This window comes from Pipistrellus kuhlii, unplaced genomic scaffold (assembly GCF_014108245.1).
Source record: "Pipistrellus kuhlii isolate mPipKuh1 unplaced genomic scaffold, mPipKuh1.p scaffold_m20_p_30, whole genome shotgun sequence".
NCBI classification, from domain to species: domain Eukaryota; kingdom Metazoa; phylum Chordata; class Mammalia; order Chiroptera; family Vespertilionidae; genus Pipistrellus; species Pipistrellus kuhlii.
This window is the reverse complement of record NW_023425530.1, coordinates 633,704-650,000: the sequence shown is the minus strand read 5'-3', so window position 1 is coordinate 650,000 and position 16,297 is coordinate 633,704. Positions and strand designations below refer to the sequence as shown.

Here is a 16,297-nt window from a genome sequence, read left to right as displayed (position 1 = left end):
GGGAGAGTAACCTGGATCATGCCGATATGGCCTGGCATGCAATATATGCAAAGTAAATGCGTGTTGGACAAAGGAATCTGAGGAATGATGGAAAAATTGGGGGGCGTTCAGAGGGAAAGACCAGGTTTAGGGAGATGTCGATTCCAACCAATAGTGACAACTGGCCCAGGTGTGAAACGTGACCCCAGCAGTGCCCATCTCTGTCCCCTCAGTCCTTTGAGGACCGGCAGAAACCCTCTTTGGAGAAGCCCCAGGTCCTGGATGTCAAAGGGAAAGAGTGGTGGCAGGGGGAGCCCGAGGAAGGGACTGGAACCTGGCCTGGGGGGGGCAGGAAGACTTCCTGGAGGAGGGGACATTCGAGTCGGGGCACTGCTGTATGAGTAGGAGTTTGCCAGGCACAGAATGGGCCTGTGGGGAGAGAGGCTAGTGTATGAAAATAATGGTAACAACCACTTTCATTTATGGGGTGCTTATATGCCAGAACTACACACCATCCGAGACCTACACACAGACCCACCATGGGCAGAGGAAGCCCTGGGAAGGGAAGCAACTGGCCTGAGTGCGTACAGAGAGGCAGCTGCCTCGCCAAGTGTGTCTGGGTCTGACAGACTGAGAGGGTGCACAGGGTCTGAGATGGGACCAGCTCCAGCCCTTCTCCTGGGCAGGTGAGGCCAGGCCCGCTTCCCCCCCAGACGGGGGCCGCAGTTCATTCCTGTGCCGAATGGCTTGGATACAGGAGGAGCCCAAGGAACCTGGACACCCCCGGGAATCTCTCTCCTCTTCCGCCAAAGCCAAAGGAAAATTGGGGGGCGGCCTCCCTCAAATGTCTCCCCAGGACCCCAGGAGGACGGTCTGCAGGCTGGCCAGATAAACCCTTGCAGCTTCTTCCCGGGTGCCCAGAGATTCCTACCCGCCCAGCCATGAGCCCATTTCACGGATTTGGAAACTGAGGCAAAAAGAACAGCTTGGAGCCAGGCCATCTGTTCTTGTTTCTTGGGTGTAAGAACCACGTGGCAAGACTGCTCACGGCCTTTCTTTGTCCCTCATTGGCTGCTGACTCCAGGCCAGTCTCTGGCTCTCTCCGGGCCTCAGTTTCCCCAGCTGTCCCACGGGGCTGAGACCAGACACCTTTCTGAGCAGGAGTTTGGCTCGGTACTCCTGGGGCTCTGTGGGTGTGATCCCCATTTTACAGGGACAAAACAGGGTTCAGAGAGGAAGTCAGCCACTCAGAGGGTTCTGTGGGTTCCAATGCCAGGGAGCTACCTACCTCCCGCCAGCCTCCGGCCTTACTGCTGCTAACCACTGAATTGGCGCCTCCTGTTTGCTAGCTGCTCACTGTACCTGCTGAACAATGACAGACTATCACTCCTACTTCACAGAGGGGGAAGCGGGCACGGGGTGGGCAGCAGCTGGCCCAAGCTCACCTGGCGAGACTGGGAATAAAAATGGGAAAAACAGCGCCTGTGCAGGTGAAACTCCCAGCGTAGGGCCGGGCAGCTGGCAGCCGCCCCTCGGCCTGCCCCGAGTCCCAGCTGCAGGCGGCCGGGGCTCCACACCCCAACTTGCCCGCTAACAGCGCTCCGATCCCCGGAGTGTCCCTGGTGTGTCTGGGGAGCCCTGCCCCGGCTCTGCTCCTTCCTTCCTCGCCTATTCCCAGGCAGGTGCTGCTCCAGAGGCAGGAGGGCATGCCAGCCCCGGAAGGAGTGTGATTCCAGTGACTGACCTGCACGTTCCCGCTAGGGCCAGGCTGCCAATCACAGGGAACTCTCAGACTTTGAAATCTGCCTCTGCCTGGCAGGCCCCCGTCACCACTGGCCTGCATCAGGGCAGGGGCCTCGGCCTGGCCTGTCTCTGAACTAACTGCCTTCCTCTCCCCCTAGAGTCCACCCTTTCTGCTGTGGCTAGAGGGCGCCTGTGAGCCCCTGAGTTAGGTCCAGTCCCTCATATGCCCAGAGCCTTCCAGGCGCCCACATCCCTCCAGGTCAGAACCCAAGTCCTCCCTGGCCCCTTCACTTCTCCGCTCTCACATAACTCCCCTCTCCCCCTCGCTCACTCTGCTCCGGCCACATGGGCTTCCTCGCTGTTCCTCCGATATGTCAAGCCGGACTCTGCCCCAGGGCCTTTGCATGGGCTGTGCCCTCTATCTGGAATGTCCTTCCCCTAGTTCTTCACACAACTGCCTCCTCCTCACCCCTCAACTCTCCGCTCAGATGTCAAATCCGCAGACAGAACTGCCCCAAATAGGCCATCGCTCTGTTCCCTTGCCAGCCTTTATATTTCTCCGTAGCCTTATGAACTGGTGTTAGTTTCTTATTGTTTATTTCTTGCTCTTTGTCCACTTCCCACAACAGACTGTGAGCCCCGTGAGGGCTGGGTTTCTGTCTGCGGAGTCCACGGTGGTGTCCCCAGGACCTAGAAGAGTGCTTGGCACAGCAAGTGCTTAATAAATATTTACTGACAAGGCAGTGCTATTGGCTGAGGACTGAGCATGTGCGCGCAATGCAGTCCCAGCCCCTTCGCCTGGTTTCGCTCGTGTCTCCTTCAGCGGCCCCGTGAGGAAGGGATATTTACAGACGGGGAAACTGAGGCCCGGAGAGGGATGCCACTTGCCTGAGGTCACAAGGTGAGCAGTTGGCAGGGGCGAGACTCCCACTGTGCCTCACTGCTTTTCCTCACGGGCATCGCCCATGGCCCAGCCCAGATGGGGAAACTGATTCGCAGGGAGAGGAGGGATTAACTGAGCCTCAGAAGAGTGGACCAAGCCAGGGCTTTGTGCCCTACTCGACCGACGCACTGCCAGTGGGAGAAAATAGTGTGACGATAAACAACATCAACGACAATAATAATAATGAGGAGGACCATGATGGCGTCGGTGAGGACTGGCCAGGGTTTATGCAGGGCCCTAAAGGGGAGACTCGGGGCACTTGGGTCCCTTTAAGAGCCTCCCCTTCCCCAGCTGGGCCCTGGCCCGCCTCCCTTTATGTAAGCGGGCCAGCTGCCCTTGCATAACCTCGTTACATAAGAAAGCAGGGAACAGGCTTGTCCATCCGGCAGCAACCTGTCCCAGCACCTGTCCTGGGCTGTCTGTGGGGCTGGCCTCACGCAGGGGAGTCATGGCCACCCAGAGTGGCCCTGGGTGCAGCTCGGCCTGAGGGATGCCCTGGCCCCAGACACAGCAGCCTCTGGGCGGGAGAAAGTGACAGGCGCCTAGCGTGTGCAAGTGGACAGGGACTGTTCCCATTGCTCTGAAGGGGAAACTGAGGTCCAGAAGGGCAAGTAAGCAGCACGGAGCTGCACAGCCCAGAGTGGAGGGTGGCGCTGGGGTGAAATCTGGGCGCTGGAGCCTCAGCCCGAGCCTTAGTCTCTCTAAAACGGCCTACAAGTAGGACTTTCTCAGCAAGGCCGGTGTGCAACAGGCACTCAGGTGGAACCTTCAGCTTGGTGCTGGCCCTGCTGGAGCACCTCTTTAGTCCTGTCAGCTGGCTCCGTCCTTGCTGGCTGCGCTCATTCTGCACTGGAGGAAGCTGAGGCCTGGAGGACGGCGAAGGGACTGCCCTGTCCACAGGGCAGGCGGACACTGCCCACAGGATGCCCAGGCAGCGGGTGCTGTATCACTGCACAACGGGCACGGGGAGAATGCCGACTGTGTACCAGTCCTGGCCGGGACACTGTTCTATCTGTCCCCGAAACCCTGAGGGTGGGCACAGGAGCCCCAGACACAGATGAGGAAACCAAGGCACAGCGGGGAGAAGGGACGGCCAAGGCCAAGCCCCAGCCCTGCCGTGCGCGCACCGTCTTCTCCCCCGGGCCGGGCCGGGGGTCCCTCCCTCTGGCCCCAGGAGGCCGCGGGTATCTGGGTGTGGTGCCCGCCCTCCCACTGGGCACGAGTCCTTCCATCTTTGGGAGGCGTGGGGCGATCCCTCTCCTCCCCCTTCTCTCTGGGCGCTGGCCCTTTAAGGCAGCAGGCTGCCAGGGCTTGTCCTGGGGTGACCCTAAGGGGCGGGTGTGGTCAGGAACAAGGGGCCCATTCAGCGGCTGCTGCTGCCTCCGGGCAGCCCACAGGCTGGCCTGGGGTGGGAGGCAGGGAGGAGGCTGACAAAGGCAGGGAGAGACTAGGGGTGGGCAGAGCAGAGACAGAGACTCAGAGAGAAACCGAGAGACACAGAGACAGAGAGACAGAAAGGGGGGCAGCTGCCTTGGCTGCCCTCTGCCTCTCTGGTTCCCCCAAGGTAAAGGGACTGAGGCTCACCCAACCCACAGTGAGGCTCCAGCCCCCAAAGGTGTTCCTTGTCCAGCTGAAGTCTAAGCCCAAACGGGGCCCCCGGGGCCATCAGGGGAGGCACCCCAAACAGCCCCTTTCTGTGGGAGTATTGTGGGCCCTCAGAGACACCGGGCCTGGGTTCGAACACTGACTGCCTTTTAGCTGTGACTCTCTGGGCCCCAATGTCCCCACCTGTTAAATGCAGTCAATGATAATCCCACCTCGGCGGAACCAGGTGAAGTAAAATGGTGCACACAATTCCTGACATGTACTGAGGGTTTAACGAGCTAAGCCCTCGGTACGCCTGCAGCTCCCCGGTAAGCGCCCCCAAAACACACAGGCCGACAACCCCTGCCTCCTGCCAGACGTCACCTCTATCAGAGTTACTGCCTTCAACCGAGGACCTACTAAGCGCTCATGGCCCCACAACCACCACTGGAAACACAGCCAGGGTCCCCTGCCCCACATCCAATGAACAACAGGCATTTACTGGACATTAAATAAAGTCTCCATCTCTCTCCAGGTTCTCACAGCCACCCCCCCCCCATCTGCTCCCAAACCCCCCGAACCACACGGGGGCTCCCATCCAGCCGCCTGCCCCAAGACTGCCTCAGCCAGTCTGGACAGAGCCTCAGAGAAACTGAAGCTACCTCCTTCCCCCTCTGCAGGCACCTTTTCTGGAATATTCTGCTCAGTCACCAATGTCTGAGGACAGGCTTCTTCGATTCTGACCTGAACCTTCTGGATCCCCGACTCGGAGAATTCTAGAACCTGCCCCCACCCCCCGGATGTTCCAGAAACCGGCTCAAGAAAACCCCAAAGCCCGAGCTTGGGTGCACGGAAACTCAGCGGAAGGAATTCTGCAACCAGCCGTCTGTGGTCCGGGACACACGTGGGGTTTCCTGGGTGTTGGTAACACCGGTACTGGGTGAGATCACCGGGGAAAGGCCTGGGAGCTTTAGAATCTGTCCCCATCGTCTGCTCGGGAGGTGTGAGGGCCGTTCCCAGATTCTCCATGAAGAATGCTAGAACCCACCCAGGATGGCCTAGACCCAACTCATGAAATTCTGGAGCTCGACCGTGGGTACGCAAACATCCTGGCCTTTGCTTACAGACACCCAGAAACCCAGCTGAGGGAATGCGGGGGCCCTGCTCCTGGATACACGCGAAGAACACACGCGAGGCATTCTAGATGAGGGGGCCGGCTTCGGGATTCGGGATTCGGGAGCCATTTCTCGGGTGGCAGGCAAAGTAACCTAACTTCAAAGCCTCTGAGGCTTCCCCCTCAGCGCGGTGGCTCTCCCGGGGGCGAGGCCGCGCCCCGAGGGCACGGGTGGTGTCTGGAGATATTTTTGGCTGTTGGTGTTGGAGGATGCTCCTGACATCAAGCTAGGAACGCTGCTTAACGCCCCCCCCACCCCCACCCCCGGTGCCCAGGATGCTCCCCACGGCGCCAGCAGTGCTGAGGAGGGAAAGCCCCGGGGGACCTTCTAGAACCTACTCCGTGCATTCTTGCAACCTGGGAGCTCTGAGACCCGCCTGGGAACACTCTAGAATTCAGATGTTCTAGAGCTGAGCTGCCTAGCAGGCCATATGTGGGACCGAGTGCCTGAAATGTGGCCAGCTGGAATGGAAATGTGAGCGTGAAACACATGTTGAATTTCACAGGCTCGGGACAAAAAAAGAATGTAAAACATCTCAGTAACTGCTTCATATCGATTATGTGTCAAAATGACACTATTTTGGAGGTCCTGGGTTAAATAGGATAAATTGTTAAAATTAAATTCCTCTGTAGGTTGACACTTGTAAGTATTAGATACCAGAAAAATGTTTCATTATGTGGTTCATAATTCATGCATTTCTACTGGGCTGTACGGTTCTGAAACTCATCCAGAATCAGCAGCTCTGGAAAGTCCAGAATGTGCCCCCCGGAGGATCTAGAAGCCATCTCAGCTCTGGCTTCCTATAGTGTCCCAAACCCCAGGCCCGGAACCCCTTCCTGACTTGCAAGTCATTTACTCTGAGATGCGAGGGTCCCCTCTTTCCCTGCCCTGGCGCCCCCCCAATCGGCCTGGAACAGAACAGACCGGAAAAAGGGCCCTTACTGGGTAACCTTCTCGGGGCCTCAGTTTCCCCATGTGGACGAGACATCCATGTGTCCCCACGTGCCCCCTCCCTCATCCTTCACCAGCTCTGACCATCTGTGACTTCCTGCCCACGCCCAGCCTAGGGAGAGGGGCTGGCCTGGCAGCTGGTGGGGAGGGGCAGCTGGGAGATGTCCCCAGTTGCCCTCAGCCACCCCTAGCTCCCTGGGCACGGGGCCAGGGTACCAACTGCAGCGCTGTCATGCCAGGATGGCCGCCACAGGTGCAACGTGATGCCTTCCGCTGCTGCCGGCTCCTCCGAGGGCCCGGCCCGGCCTGTGCGGACAAGGCACCCTCATGGCTGCCTGGCAGGGGCAGGGTGCCCGCAGGACGAGGACCTACGCTCCGAGAGCTCCCTGTCTGGGCATCGCTGTGGCCGGGCGGGTTCTTTCTCTTAGACGCTGCTGAGCACTGCCTGTGCCGATCCACCAAGCAGACGCTCAGAGAGGGGCACTGGCGGATGCTCAGGGTACCCCCGGCTGGCACCCCCGGGCTGCCCAGGGGGCAAGAGGGCAGAGCTGGGCCTAGAACCACAGCAGGACGAGGCCAATGGTTGTGATCCTAGTAACTATTATTGTATTACCGACTCTGATATCACATTTATGAATTATTTATCATTACATTATACCTATAGAAAGCACCACTACTTATTATTTTTATTCACAACCAATAATGTTATAATTGGTGGGGCAGTAGCAACAACTTTCACAGTTCAGTGGCATGAAGTCCACTCGTACGCCCCTAAGTTCCCAACACTGAGCCGCTCCCATAGACGTGGGCTTTGGGCCTCTGTGGTAGCAGCATCCTCACCTGCTAGTCCCTCTTGGCCACTCCAGCCAGCAGCCCAGAGCCCCCTCCACCCGATGGCTATAAATACACCGTCAGCTGGTGTCTGTGCCCTCGCACTCAGGCGGCCACCTTCCCTTGCAGACAGGCGGCTGGCACACCTGGCTGCCCGGTCCTGGGAAAATCCAGGCTGCCAGGCGCCCCTCAGCCCTTCGCCTGGAGAGGCGACAGATGTGCCCCCGGGGGCAGGCTGGCTCAGGGTCTCAGAGCAGAGCTGAGCCTCCCGCTGCCTCTGTGGCTGGGCAGAGGGCCGGGGAGGGCCTGAGCATTTGTTTGGGGCCTCTTGTGTGCATTTCTGGAATCGCTTACTCCAATTCCTCAATTCAGTGGACACTGCTTGTATTCACCCCACTTTGCAGGTGGAAAAACTGAAGCTCAGAAAGGGGATACACCTCACACAGCCTTGGGCAAGCACGGACACAAATTGTATCCATTATAAAAGAAACAGGGACCCTCAGGCGCCACCCGGCCACCCTCTGTCTCCCCAGCACAGCACCCAATGCTGCGATGGAGATGCCAGGGACCAGAAGCCCGGCCGGTGTGCTCAGTGGTTGAGCGTCCACCTACAACCTAGGTCAAGAGTCAATTCCTGGTCAGGGGACATACCCGTCCGTCCCCAGCATGGGGCATGCAGGAGGCAGCCGATCAATGATTCTCTCTCATCACTGACGTTTCTATTTCTCTCTCCCTTTCACTGCCCCTCTGAAATTAAATTTTTTTTAAAAAAATTAATAACAGAGATCAGAAGACAGGGCAACTTCAATTAGGGGCCGGCTTCCCTCTGTGGCCCACAGGCCCTTCCCTCCTGCCCTCAGCTCCCTCCCATCTAGACCAGAGAGACTGGTCTTTGTCTTAAGTCACACAGCGTCACACAGAGCTGTGGCTGACCGAAGTCCCCTCACTCCAGCCCACAATACTCTTTGTGGAGACCTTGGCATGTTTGGGCACAGCAGGTACATTTGTTGTAGTTGGTAATCATGGGCTCCCCCAAGGATATTTTCCCACTGATTCTTTAGAGTGGAAGGAAGGGACCGAGACACACAGAGAAACGTCAATACCAGAGAGACACACGCCCACACCAGGGCCCAGGATCAAGCAGGCAATCAAGGCCTGTAACCAAGGTACGTGCCCTGGACCGGAATCAAACCGGGGACCCTTCAGTCGGCAGGCGGACACTCCATCCACTGGGCCACAATGCCCAGGGCAGCAGGTACTTAATCATGTGGCTCCTTCACTCACTACGTGCTCAGGGCCGGCCCTTTTTATCATCTGTGCCACTCAGGGGTGTGGGTCCCTCGATAACCTCAGAAGCGGTTTTTGGTTTTTTTCTTTTAGGGGTTTTTGAGGACTCCAATTCCATGGGTTCTAATTCTGCTCGGCCTCTTACAGGCTGCGTGACTTTGGGCAAGTGTCTGCCCATCTCTGGATCCCTGTCTCTATGGGAAACGGGAGAAGTTCCCTCCCTCCCAGGGAGCTGGAGAGGATTAAACCGGTTGAGATGGTGGAACGGGCCCAGAACTGGGCACACAGAGGGCACTCAGTATGTGCTCACAGCTCCTATTAACTTTGTTGTCATTACTGCTTCCCGGTTCCATCCAGGAGGAGTTGGGGTTCCCCCCAGTTTTTCCTGTCCCCCTCCTGGGGCACCCTGGGCATCCCGCTGCACTGCGAGCTTCCCAAGCTGGCCCCTGCCCACAGCGCCATTCAGGGAGGTTGGCACGGCACAAGGCGGGAGCAGGAGGCTGGCCCAGGGCAGCGTCAGCAAATGGGCACCAGCTGGGCTGTGGCTGGGGCGGGCTGGCAGCTGCCTGGAGCCGGCAGGCCTGGCAGCCCCTCCCCTGCCCACCCCTGGCACGGTGCCCCACCAGCCTCAGGTTTCTCAAGCCGCCAGAGGGGGCAGGGAGGCCTGGCTGGGCTTCAGGCTTGGGCAGGCGGCTTCCCTCTCTGGGCCCTGCTTCCTCCAGGCGCCTTCCCAAACGCAGGGCAGGCCGGAGAGCAGCAGGCTCACTGCTCCCGGCCTCCCCATCGCCCTCATCACCGCCCTCCCCACCAACGCCTGCGTCTGGGCCGTTCCGGCCCCCGGGCCTTTGCACTGGCTGTGCCCCTGCCTGGTGCACTCTCATTCGATCCCTCCGGCCTCCCTCTCCTTCACCTCAAACGTGACCTCCCCTAAGAGCTCCTCCCTGTCCGGAGTGCACCCTCTCCTGCTTGGTTCCCTGCCATCTCGTTCTTTTTCACTGAGCTGTGAACCGCCAGCCTCCTCACCCCCTGCTCGGGGCACCTCCCACCCCAAGTGCACTCGTGTAGCAGGCGGTCCCCAATGTCCCAGGGGGAAGCTCTCATCACCCCTCATTACAGGCCCTGCAGCTGGCCCCGGGCACACACGGTGACCAGTCCCTGGAACCAGGCTCCGATGGCCATGGTGTGCCAGATGGACGCCTGGGCAGCCAAATTTGGGTCCAAGAGGTGCCCTTCGGCTCTAACAGTCTGGTACTAAAGGAACCTTCTCGTAGCTGCTCTCCACCCCAACGTCCCTCAAAATAAACCCCGGGATGGAGGCCTGGGATTCCCCTTTGGGGTGCGGCCCCACGAGTCCACCTGACACCCTTTGGGAGAGATGGAGAGGCTGGGGGGTGGGAGCAGGCCTTGTCCAAGGACAGGAAAGGGCTGAGAGGGCAGGCATGTGTGGTGCCTCCGAGTCTCTGTGTCTCTCCATGTCTCTGGGTCCATCTGTCTTTCCATGCTTCTGTCTGCATGTGTGTGTGTGTGTGTGTGTGTGTGTGTGTGTGTCTGCCTGTCTGTCTATTGGTTCTGAGGCCCCACTTCTGATGTCGGAGGTGGTACCTCCATTCAGCTGTACAACAGGTGCTCTCCTCCTCATCCACCCTGAACACCTCGAGGCCAACTGAGGCCCGCCCGCACCCCCTCATCGATCCCACGCCCCCAGTCAGGCTGAGCAAAGCGGACACTGTGCTCCGGCCGATGCTGGGGCCCTCCAGCCCTGGACCCCACAGTTCTCTCTGCCATTGGACTGACACCCTCCTGACCAAGAACAGACTTGACTCTGGCCCAGAACAAGGACCAGGGTCCCGGGGAAAAGGGCAGGGAACTGGGGCTCAGCAAGGGGTTCTGGGGCAGCCTTGGCTTCGGGAAGCCTGGATCCCAGACCCAGCCTGGGGGTGGCCAAGCCGGATGACTGGCTGCCCATACTGCAAACCAGTTTCCCTTCACCCCTTTCTGCCGTCGAGTGAGGCAGGCTGGAGGGGGTGTGTCCGCTCAGAAGCTGCCTCTATCCAAATACCACGTCTCCCTTCCTGGGCTGCGTGACCTTGGGCAGCCCTCCTTCGAGCTTCCATTTCCTTCCTGTGAATAGGTATCACAATGCTTTCTCCTCACTGGGCTGCCGGAAAAACGGGAGAGAACTGCTAAGCCATCGCGAACACTGCCTAACAGAGACAGTGGCGCTAGGAGTTGGCGTTTTGAAGCATAAGTAGGAGTTTTCCACACGGGAAAGGCATTCCAGGCAGCGGGAACAGCAGGGGCAAAGGCCTGGCGATGCGAAATCGTCATGGTGACGAGGATGTACAATCACCACCCATGGAGCCCTCGCTCCATGCCCGGTGCTGTCTTCCACAGCTGTGAGTTCCCAGTGTCCCCACAGGCAGTTATTTCTGAGCTTCCCGTTTTACAGACGAGAAAACGGGGCACAGAGAAGTTAAGTGACTTGTCCCCGGGTCACCCAGCGGCAGGCAGCTGAGTGAGGGCTGGAATCCAAGCCCAGTTCTCATGCTCCACCCCCACGCTGGCCAGCTGGGGCTGGGGCAGCCGGGTCCAGTGCGAGCAGGGATTCCCCTGGGATAATGGAGTCGGCTGGAAGCAGGGGAGGCTGGTAGCCTTGACCTCTCCTGGCCCTCGTTCAAGGAGGTTGACCAGATTGGCCAACAGAGGCTCGAAGTGGGGCCTGAAGGTGTCTGGGGAGGCCTGGAGGCCTAGTTTGCCTGCTGAGCTGAGAGGGGGAGGGGGTCTGTGGGGGAGGGGCGGCGCCTGGAGATTGTGCTGACGCTGGCAGAAAACTCTGCTTCAAAATTTTATCAGCTCAGCTCAGAGGGGGTGGGGGTGGGGCTGGGCGGAGGATGAATGTGGAGGGGGAGACCTGGACCTGCATGGTAATGAGCCAGGGCGGCCCCTGCCCCCTGCCCCCTGCCTGAGACCGGCACCTCCTCTGCTTCTCCGCCTCCGCACAGCTTCAGGGCTGCCCCAGTCGGCTTGTTACTAATTGGTGCTGGCAGGGCAAGGGGCGGATGGGGTCAAGGTCAAAACCGGGAAATTCTGTCTGGCTCTCCCTCCTACACACCCTGGAGACCTGGAGCTCCACAGACTCATCTGGTCCTTATACCACTGACAGGAGCCAGCACAGAGGCGGGAAACGGAGGCACAGAACTGTGAGATATCCAGCCTCATCACAGACACGCAGACCGGAAGCAGCGGCCCCGGCTTTGGCCACCGGCACCTGTGACCTCCAGAGGCTGGACCAGTATCTGGCCTCTCCATCTCCGCCCAGGCTGCTGACTGCGGGATCCCTTCGTGCCCGCCACGGCCCAGCCATCCTGCAGAGCTCAGCTCAGCCTCATTTCCTCTTCCCGGAAGCTGCCGTGGACTGGCTGCACGCTCACAACCCCTGCCCGGCTCAGCCTCAGGCGTCTGACCACAGAGCCCGCAAACACCCAGCGAAAAGGGCCAGAGCTGGGGGTGCTAGGGACCAGAGAGGGTGGTGACCTAGCCAGAGTCACACAGCACCCAAGCCTCCCACTCGCAGCACAAAGGTGTGCCCTGCTGGGCCTCTGCTGGAGGTCTGAGTGTCCATCCACCAGCATTCCCAGCAGGCTCCCAGCTTTCCCCAGAGGGACCAGCGTGTTCACCAGCCAACGGTCTCCCACCCGTCACTCTCCTGTCCTCATCCCTGTTCCCAGCAGGCCACGGTTTGCCCATCAGACCTGGGCCAGGGTCTCGCCTCCCGAGCCGCCAAGGGCATGCCAGCCCCTCAGACACCGAGGCCTCTACCTTCCGATTCTCAGGGCAAACCCGCTTTCCCGCTCACGCTCTCCTCGAGTCACATCTACCCCCCCGAGACCTTCTCTCGAACCCCACTGTAGGCCCGCATCCCCCCTTAGACTCCCCTGCGACGGCCCCACCCCGAGGGCGCAGGGCTGCCTCTCCCTCTGACCTTCAAAGGCCGGCCTCCCCACCCCAACTGTGTGTAGATTAAGGCGACCAGACGTCCGGCTTTTGGTGGGACAGTCTCGATTTCCAATAATTTGTCCCGCAACCTTTTTAAAAAAAAGTCCCAATTTGCCGAGACCGGTTTGGCTCAGTGGTTAGAGCGTCAGCCTGCGGACTGAAAGGTTCGGTTCGATTCCAGCCAAGGGCATGTACCTTGGTTGCGGGCACATCCCCAGTAGGGGGTGTGCAGGAGGCAGCTGATCAATGTTTCTCTCTCATCGATGTTTCTAACCCTCTATCCCTCTCTCTTCCTCTCTGTAAAAAAAAAAAAAAAAAAATCAATAAAATATATTTTAAAATAAAAAATAAAAAAAATAAAAAAGTCCTGATTTCTAACAATTTGTCCTCCGATTTCTAACCATTTGTCCCGCGTCCCGCAGCGTAAAACGCTGCCGGATGCGGGACAAATGGTTAGAAATCGGGACTGTCCCGCCAAAAGCGGGACATCTGGTCACCTTGGTGTCGGTACCCCCTCCCCTGGACACGAGCCCACCTCCTCCCTTGCACGCAGCCACCCCACCTCCTCCCTCGCACCCCACCTCCTCCCTCGCACCCCACCTCCTCCCTCGCACCCCACCTCCTCCGCTCACCTCTCTCGCGCACGAAGTAGGCCAGGTAGAGGTCGAGCTCCTTGACGGCCACGCCGATGTGGTGCGGCTGCACGCAGAGCACCGGGTGGCCGCACTGGGCCGCCTTCACCAGGCGCTCGCCGTCGGTGCTCTCCAGCGGGATGCCCTTGAAGAGGATGACCATGACCAGGTCCAGCCGCCACACCTTGTCGGCCTGGCGCAGGCAGTCGATGCGGCGCATCTTGCCCTTCTGGTCGGGGTTGGAGAGCACGCAGCCCGGCGCCTTCTTGCCGGTGATGGCCAGCACGAAGTCCTCGCGGCACTCGGGCCGGATGTCCTTGCGCAGCTTGGCCAGCAGCCGGGACGCCCACTTCTGCTTCACCTCGGCCTTCTCGCCCAGCAGCTCGTCCTTCACCGCGCGCTCCTCGTCCTTGGACATCCGCTTCTCGTGCTTCTTGAAGTACTTGCGCTTCCGCGCCTGCAGGTTGAACCAGGTGTAGGCGAAGGCGCGCACGTGAGGCAGCAGCGCCTCGATGAACGGGTGGAACTCATCCTGCGGGCGGGAGGGAGAGGCGGGCGGTCAGCAGGCGCCGGGCACCCAGGACCGGCCGCGGAGGAGGGGGAGGCAGGGGAGCACTGCGACCCTCCACCTCCCGGGGAAGGCTGGAGGGACCCGGCAGAAGTTCGGGGGGGGGGGGGGGACAGGTGAGAACTCACTGCCCATGTGGGGAAACGGAGGCCGGGATGAGATGGGAAGCCCAGGCCGAGAAAGACACTCATGGCCCGGCCAGCATGGCTCAGTGGTTGAGCACTGACCTATGAACCCAAAGGTCACGGTTGGATTCCTGGTCAAGGCACCTGCCAGAGTTGCGGGCTCCATTCCCAGTGTGGGGTATACAGGAGGCGGCAGATCAATGAGTCTCTCTCACCACTGATGTTTGTATTTCTCCCCCCCCCCTTCCTCCCTGAGATCAATAAAAATTTAATTAGAAAAAAAGAAAGGCATTCATGGGAAACTGTCTTGAACCTCAAAACAGGACAAGCTGAGGGTTCCAGGTGGAGACCGATGGGGACCCATTGTACAGATGGGAAAACTGAGGTCAGGAGAGTGAGGATGTCATGGATCCATTCTCTGCCTTCTAGAAATGGGGTTTGAAAGTACCATAAGAACAGACAGTGAATATTTTAGTTGCCAGAATTCCACTCTACCCTGTAAGTGCAACATAGGTAAGATGTGAATGACGGGCAGAGCAGTATTCCAATAAAACTTTATTGACAAAAACAGGTGGCTGGCATCCGGCCCCAGGGTGTAGTGTGAGCTCTACTGTTGAGAGCAGGGCCGAGCACACAGTGGGTCCTCAATGACTGCAGGAAAAACCAGGCTTGGAGAATAGTGCTTGGGGCTCCTTTCTCAGACCCACTGCTCGGCAGAGGAAGCTGACACCAGATGGGGGTCCAGGGCTGCCTCTACTGGCCTTTGGCACTGAGGGAAAAATGAGGGCTGAGGCCCACAGGCCTCGACTAGGACACCTGGATGTCAGGGGCTGGTGGTGGGGGCTCCTGCACAGGCCCAGTGAAGGGCCCAGGAAAGCTGAGGCCGGAGACACAGGTCAGAATACACTAGACAGGGGAGCTCAGCCATGGAGGTTCAGAGTTAGAGAGAGGCCCCCTGGGGGTCAGTTCCCCTCCCCCTCCCCACAGACCCATTCCACAGATGGAAAAACTGAGTCTGGGGAGGCTGAGACCTGGCCAGAGCTATGACTTCAACACCTCCCTGCCATTGTGCCTAAGGAGTGTTGCTGGGCCCACAACGAGGAAACAGAGACTGCACGAGGGGACCCAGTCATGAGGGGCTGGGACCAGACCCCACACCCACCTGACTTTCTCCACAAAACCCCAGTAGGGTTCCTTGGAGAGCCACATGGGAAGCCCCATCCCTTTCTAGGACTGTGTCATTCTCTCCGTTTTCTAGCAAGGGAAACGGGCTGCAGAACATCCGGGACCTGGTTCCTCGGGCTCAGGGAGTGGGACATTCCAGGGGAAAGGAAGACAGGAGAGAAACATCGGTCTTACTCTTCCGGGACTGTGCTAGGCTTCCTGAATGGGGTGACATCTCTTCCTGGCTTGTGAACCCGTGATCTGCCCCGCTCTCAAAGGCTGCATTAGCTATTACTATTATTATGGACATTGCTACAATGTTTTGGTTGCTTACAATCTTCCCAGGGGCAGGAAAAGGCCCATGGCTTTGCTATACATTGTGGGATGGGGAAACTGAGGCTCAGAGAGGGGTGGAGACCTGGTGGAGGTCCCGCTCTCAGAGCCTGTGTGAGAATGAGGACCCAGGCCTCCCACCCTGAGGAGGCCATCGGGCCCCTTTCTCAGAGCAGCCTGCTTTCTGCCAGGCTGGGGTCTCTGAGCCAGAAACAGCTGCTCTGGGATCCCGGTTTGCTTTCGAGGTGGGTGTGGCTGGGCTCGGTCCCACCTCCAGACCAGGGTACCCCCGGCTGGCACCCCCTCCCTGCTCAGTGCTTCATCTCCCTCAGAGCCATCTCCGGCCACCGGGTGCTGGGGGAAGGGGAGGGCCTCAGATTTCACCTATACCGAGGCTCTGAAAATAGCCTCCGGCCCTGGCCAGGGTGGCTTGCGAGGGGCTCAGCGTGTGTGCCCAGATCCCCACTCCAAAGTGCCCTGGAGCATGAGTCACTGGAACAACTGGCAGGGCCTGGACCGGGGCCCTCGGTGCCGCCCCAGCCCGCTGACCTGTGGAGGCAGGGAGAGGACCGAGGGGCCATCTCCTGCCCGTCCGTCCGTCCGTCCCACCCCGGTTGCCTGCCTTGTGCCTGGATGCCCTTTGATGTGCCAGACCCAGAGACGGGGAGCCACTTGCCCAGGGGCACACAGCCAGTCCGCAGAGCAGGGCCCAGAGCCCAGGCCCTCTGGCCGGGGACCCGGGCACAGGGAGTCACTGCCCTGTGGAGGGGGTGCCAGGGCAGCAGAGTTGACGCTGGGCTGTGGCTGCCGCCCAGTTTGGTGAGCACTGTGCCCTGATAAGAGGGGGCTGGGAAGAGGCAGCTGGGTGTCACCTGCAGGGGCGGGCTCCAGGCCCCAGACTCCTCCTCCCCTGACACCATCCTCTAGGGACACCTCCCCACTTCTCAACTCAATTCCTTTTCTGCGTCGTGGCCCCTCTTCTCTGA

At 59.4% G+C, this 16,297-nt stretch overlaps 1 protein-coding gene across 6 annotated transcripts in view; it reads right to left on the bottom strand.

Annotated features, from left to right (window-relative positions):
* The window catches only part of NFIC (nuclear factor I C), a 65,145-nt gene that overhangs the window by 35,580 nt on the left and 13,268 nt on the right, over positions 1-16,297 (bottom strand). For all 6 annotated transcript variants that reach the window (XM_045589055.1, XM_045589054.1, XM_036459815.2 and 3 more), the window contains exon 2: positions 13,122-13,653. In XM_045589055.1, coding sequence (XP_045445011.1) covers positions 13,122-13,653 — 532 coding nt within the window. The remainder of the gene's footprint in view (positions 1-13,121; positions 13,654-16,297) is intronic.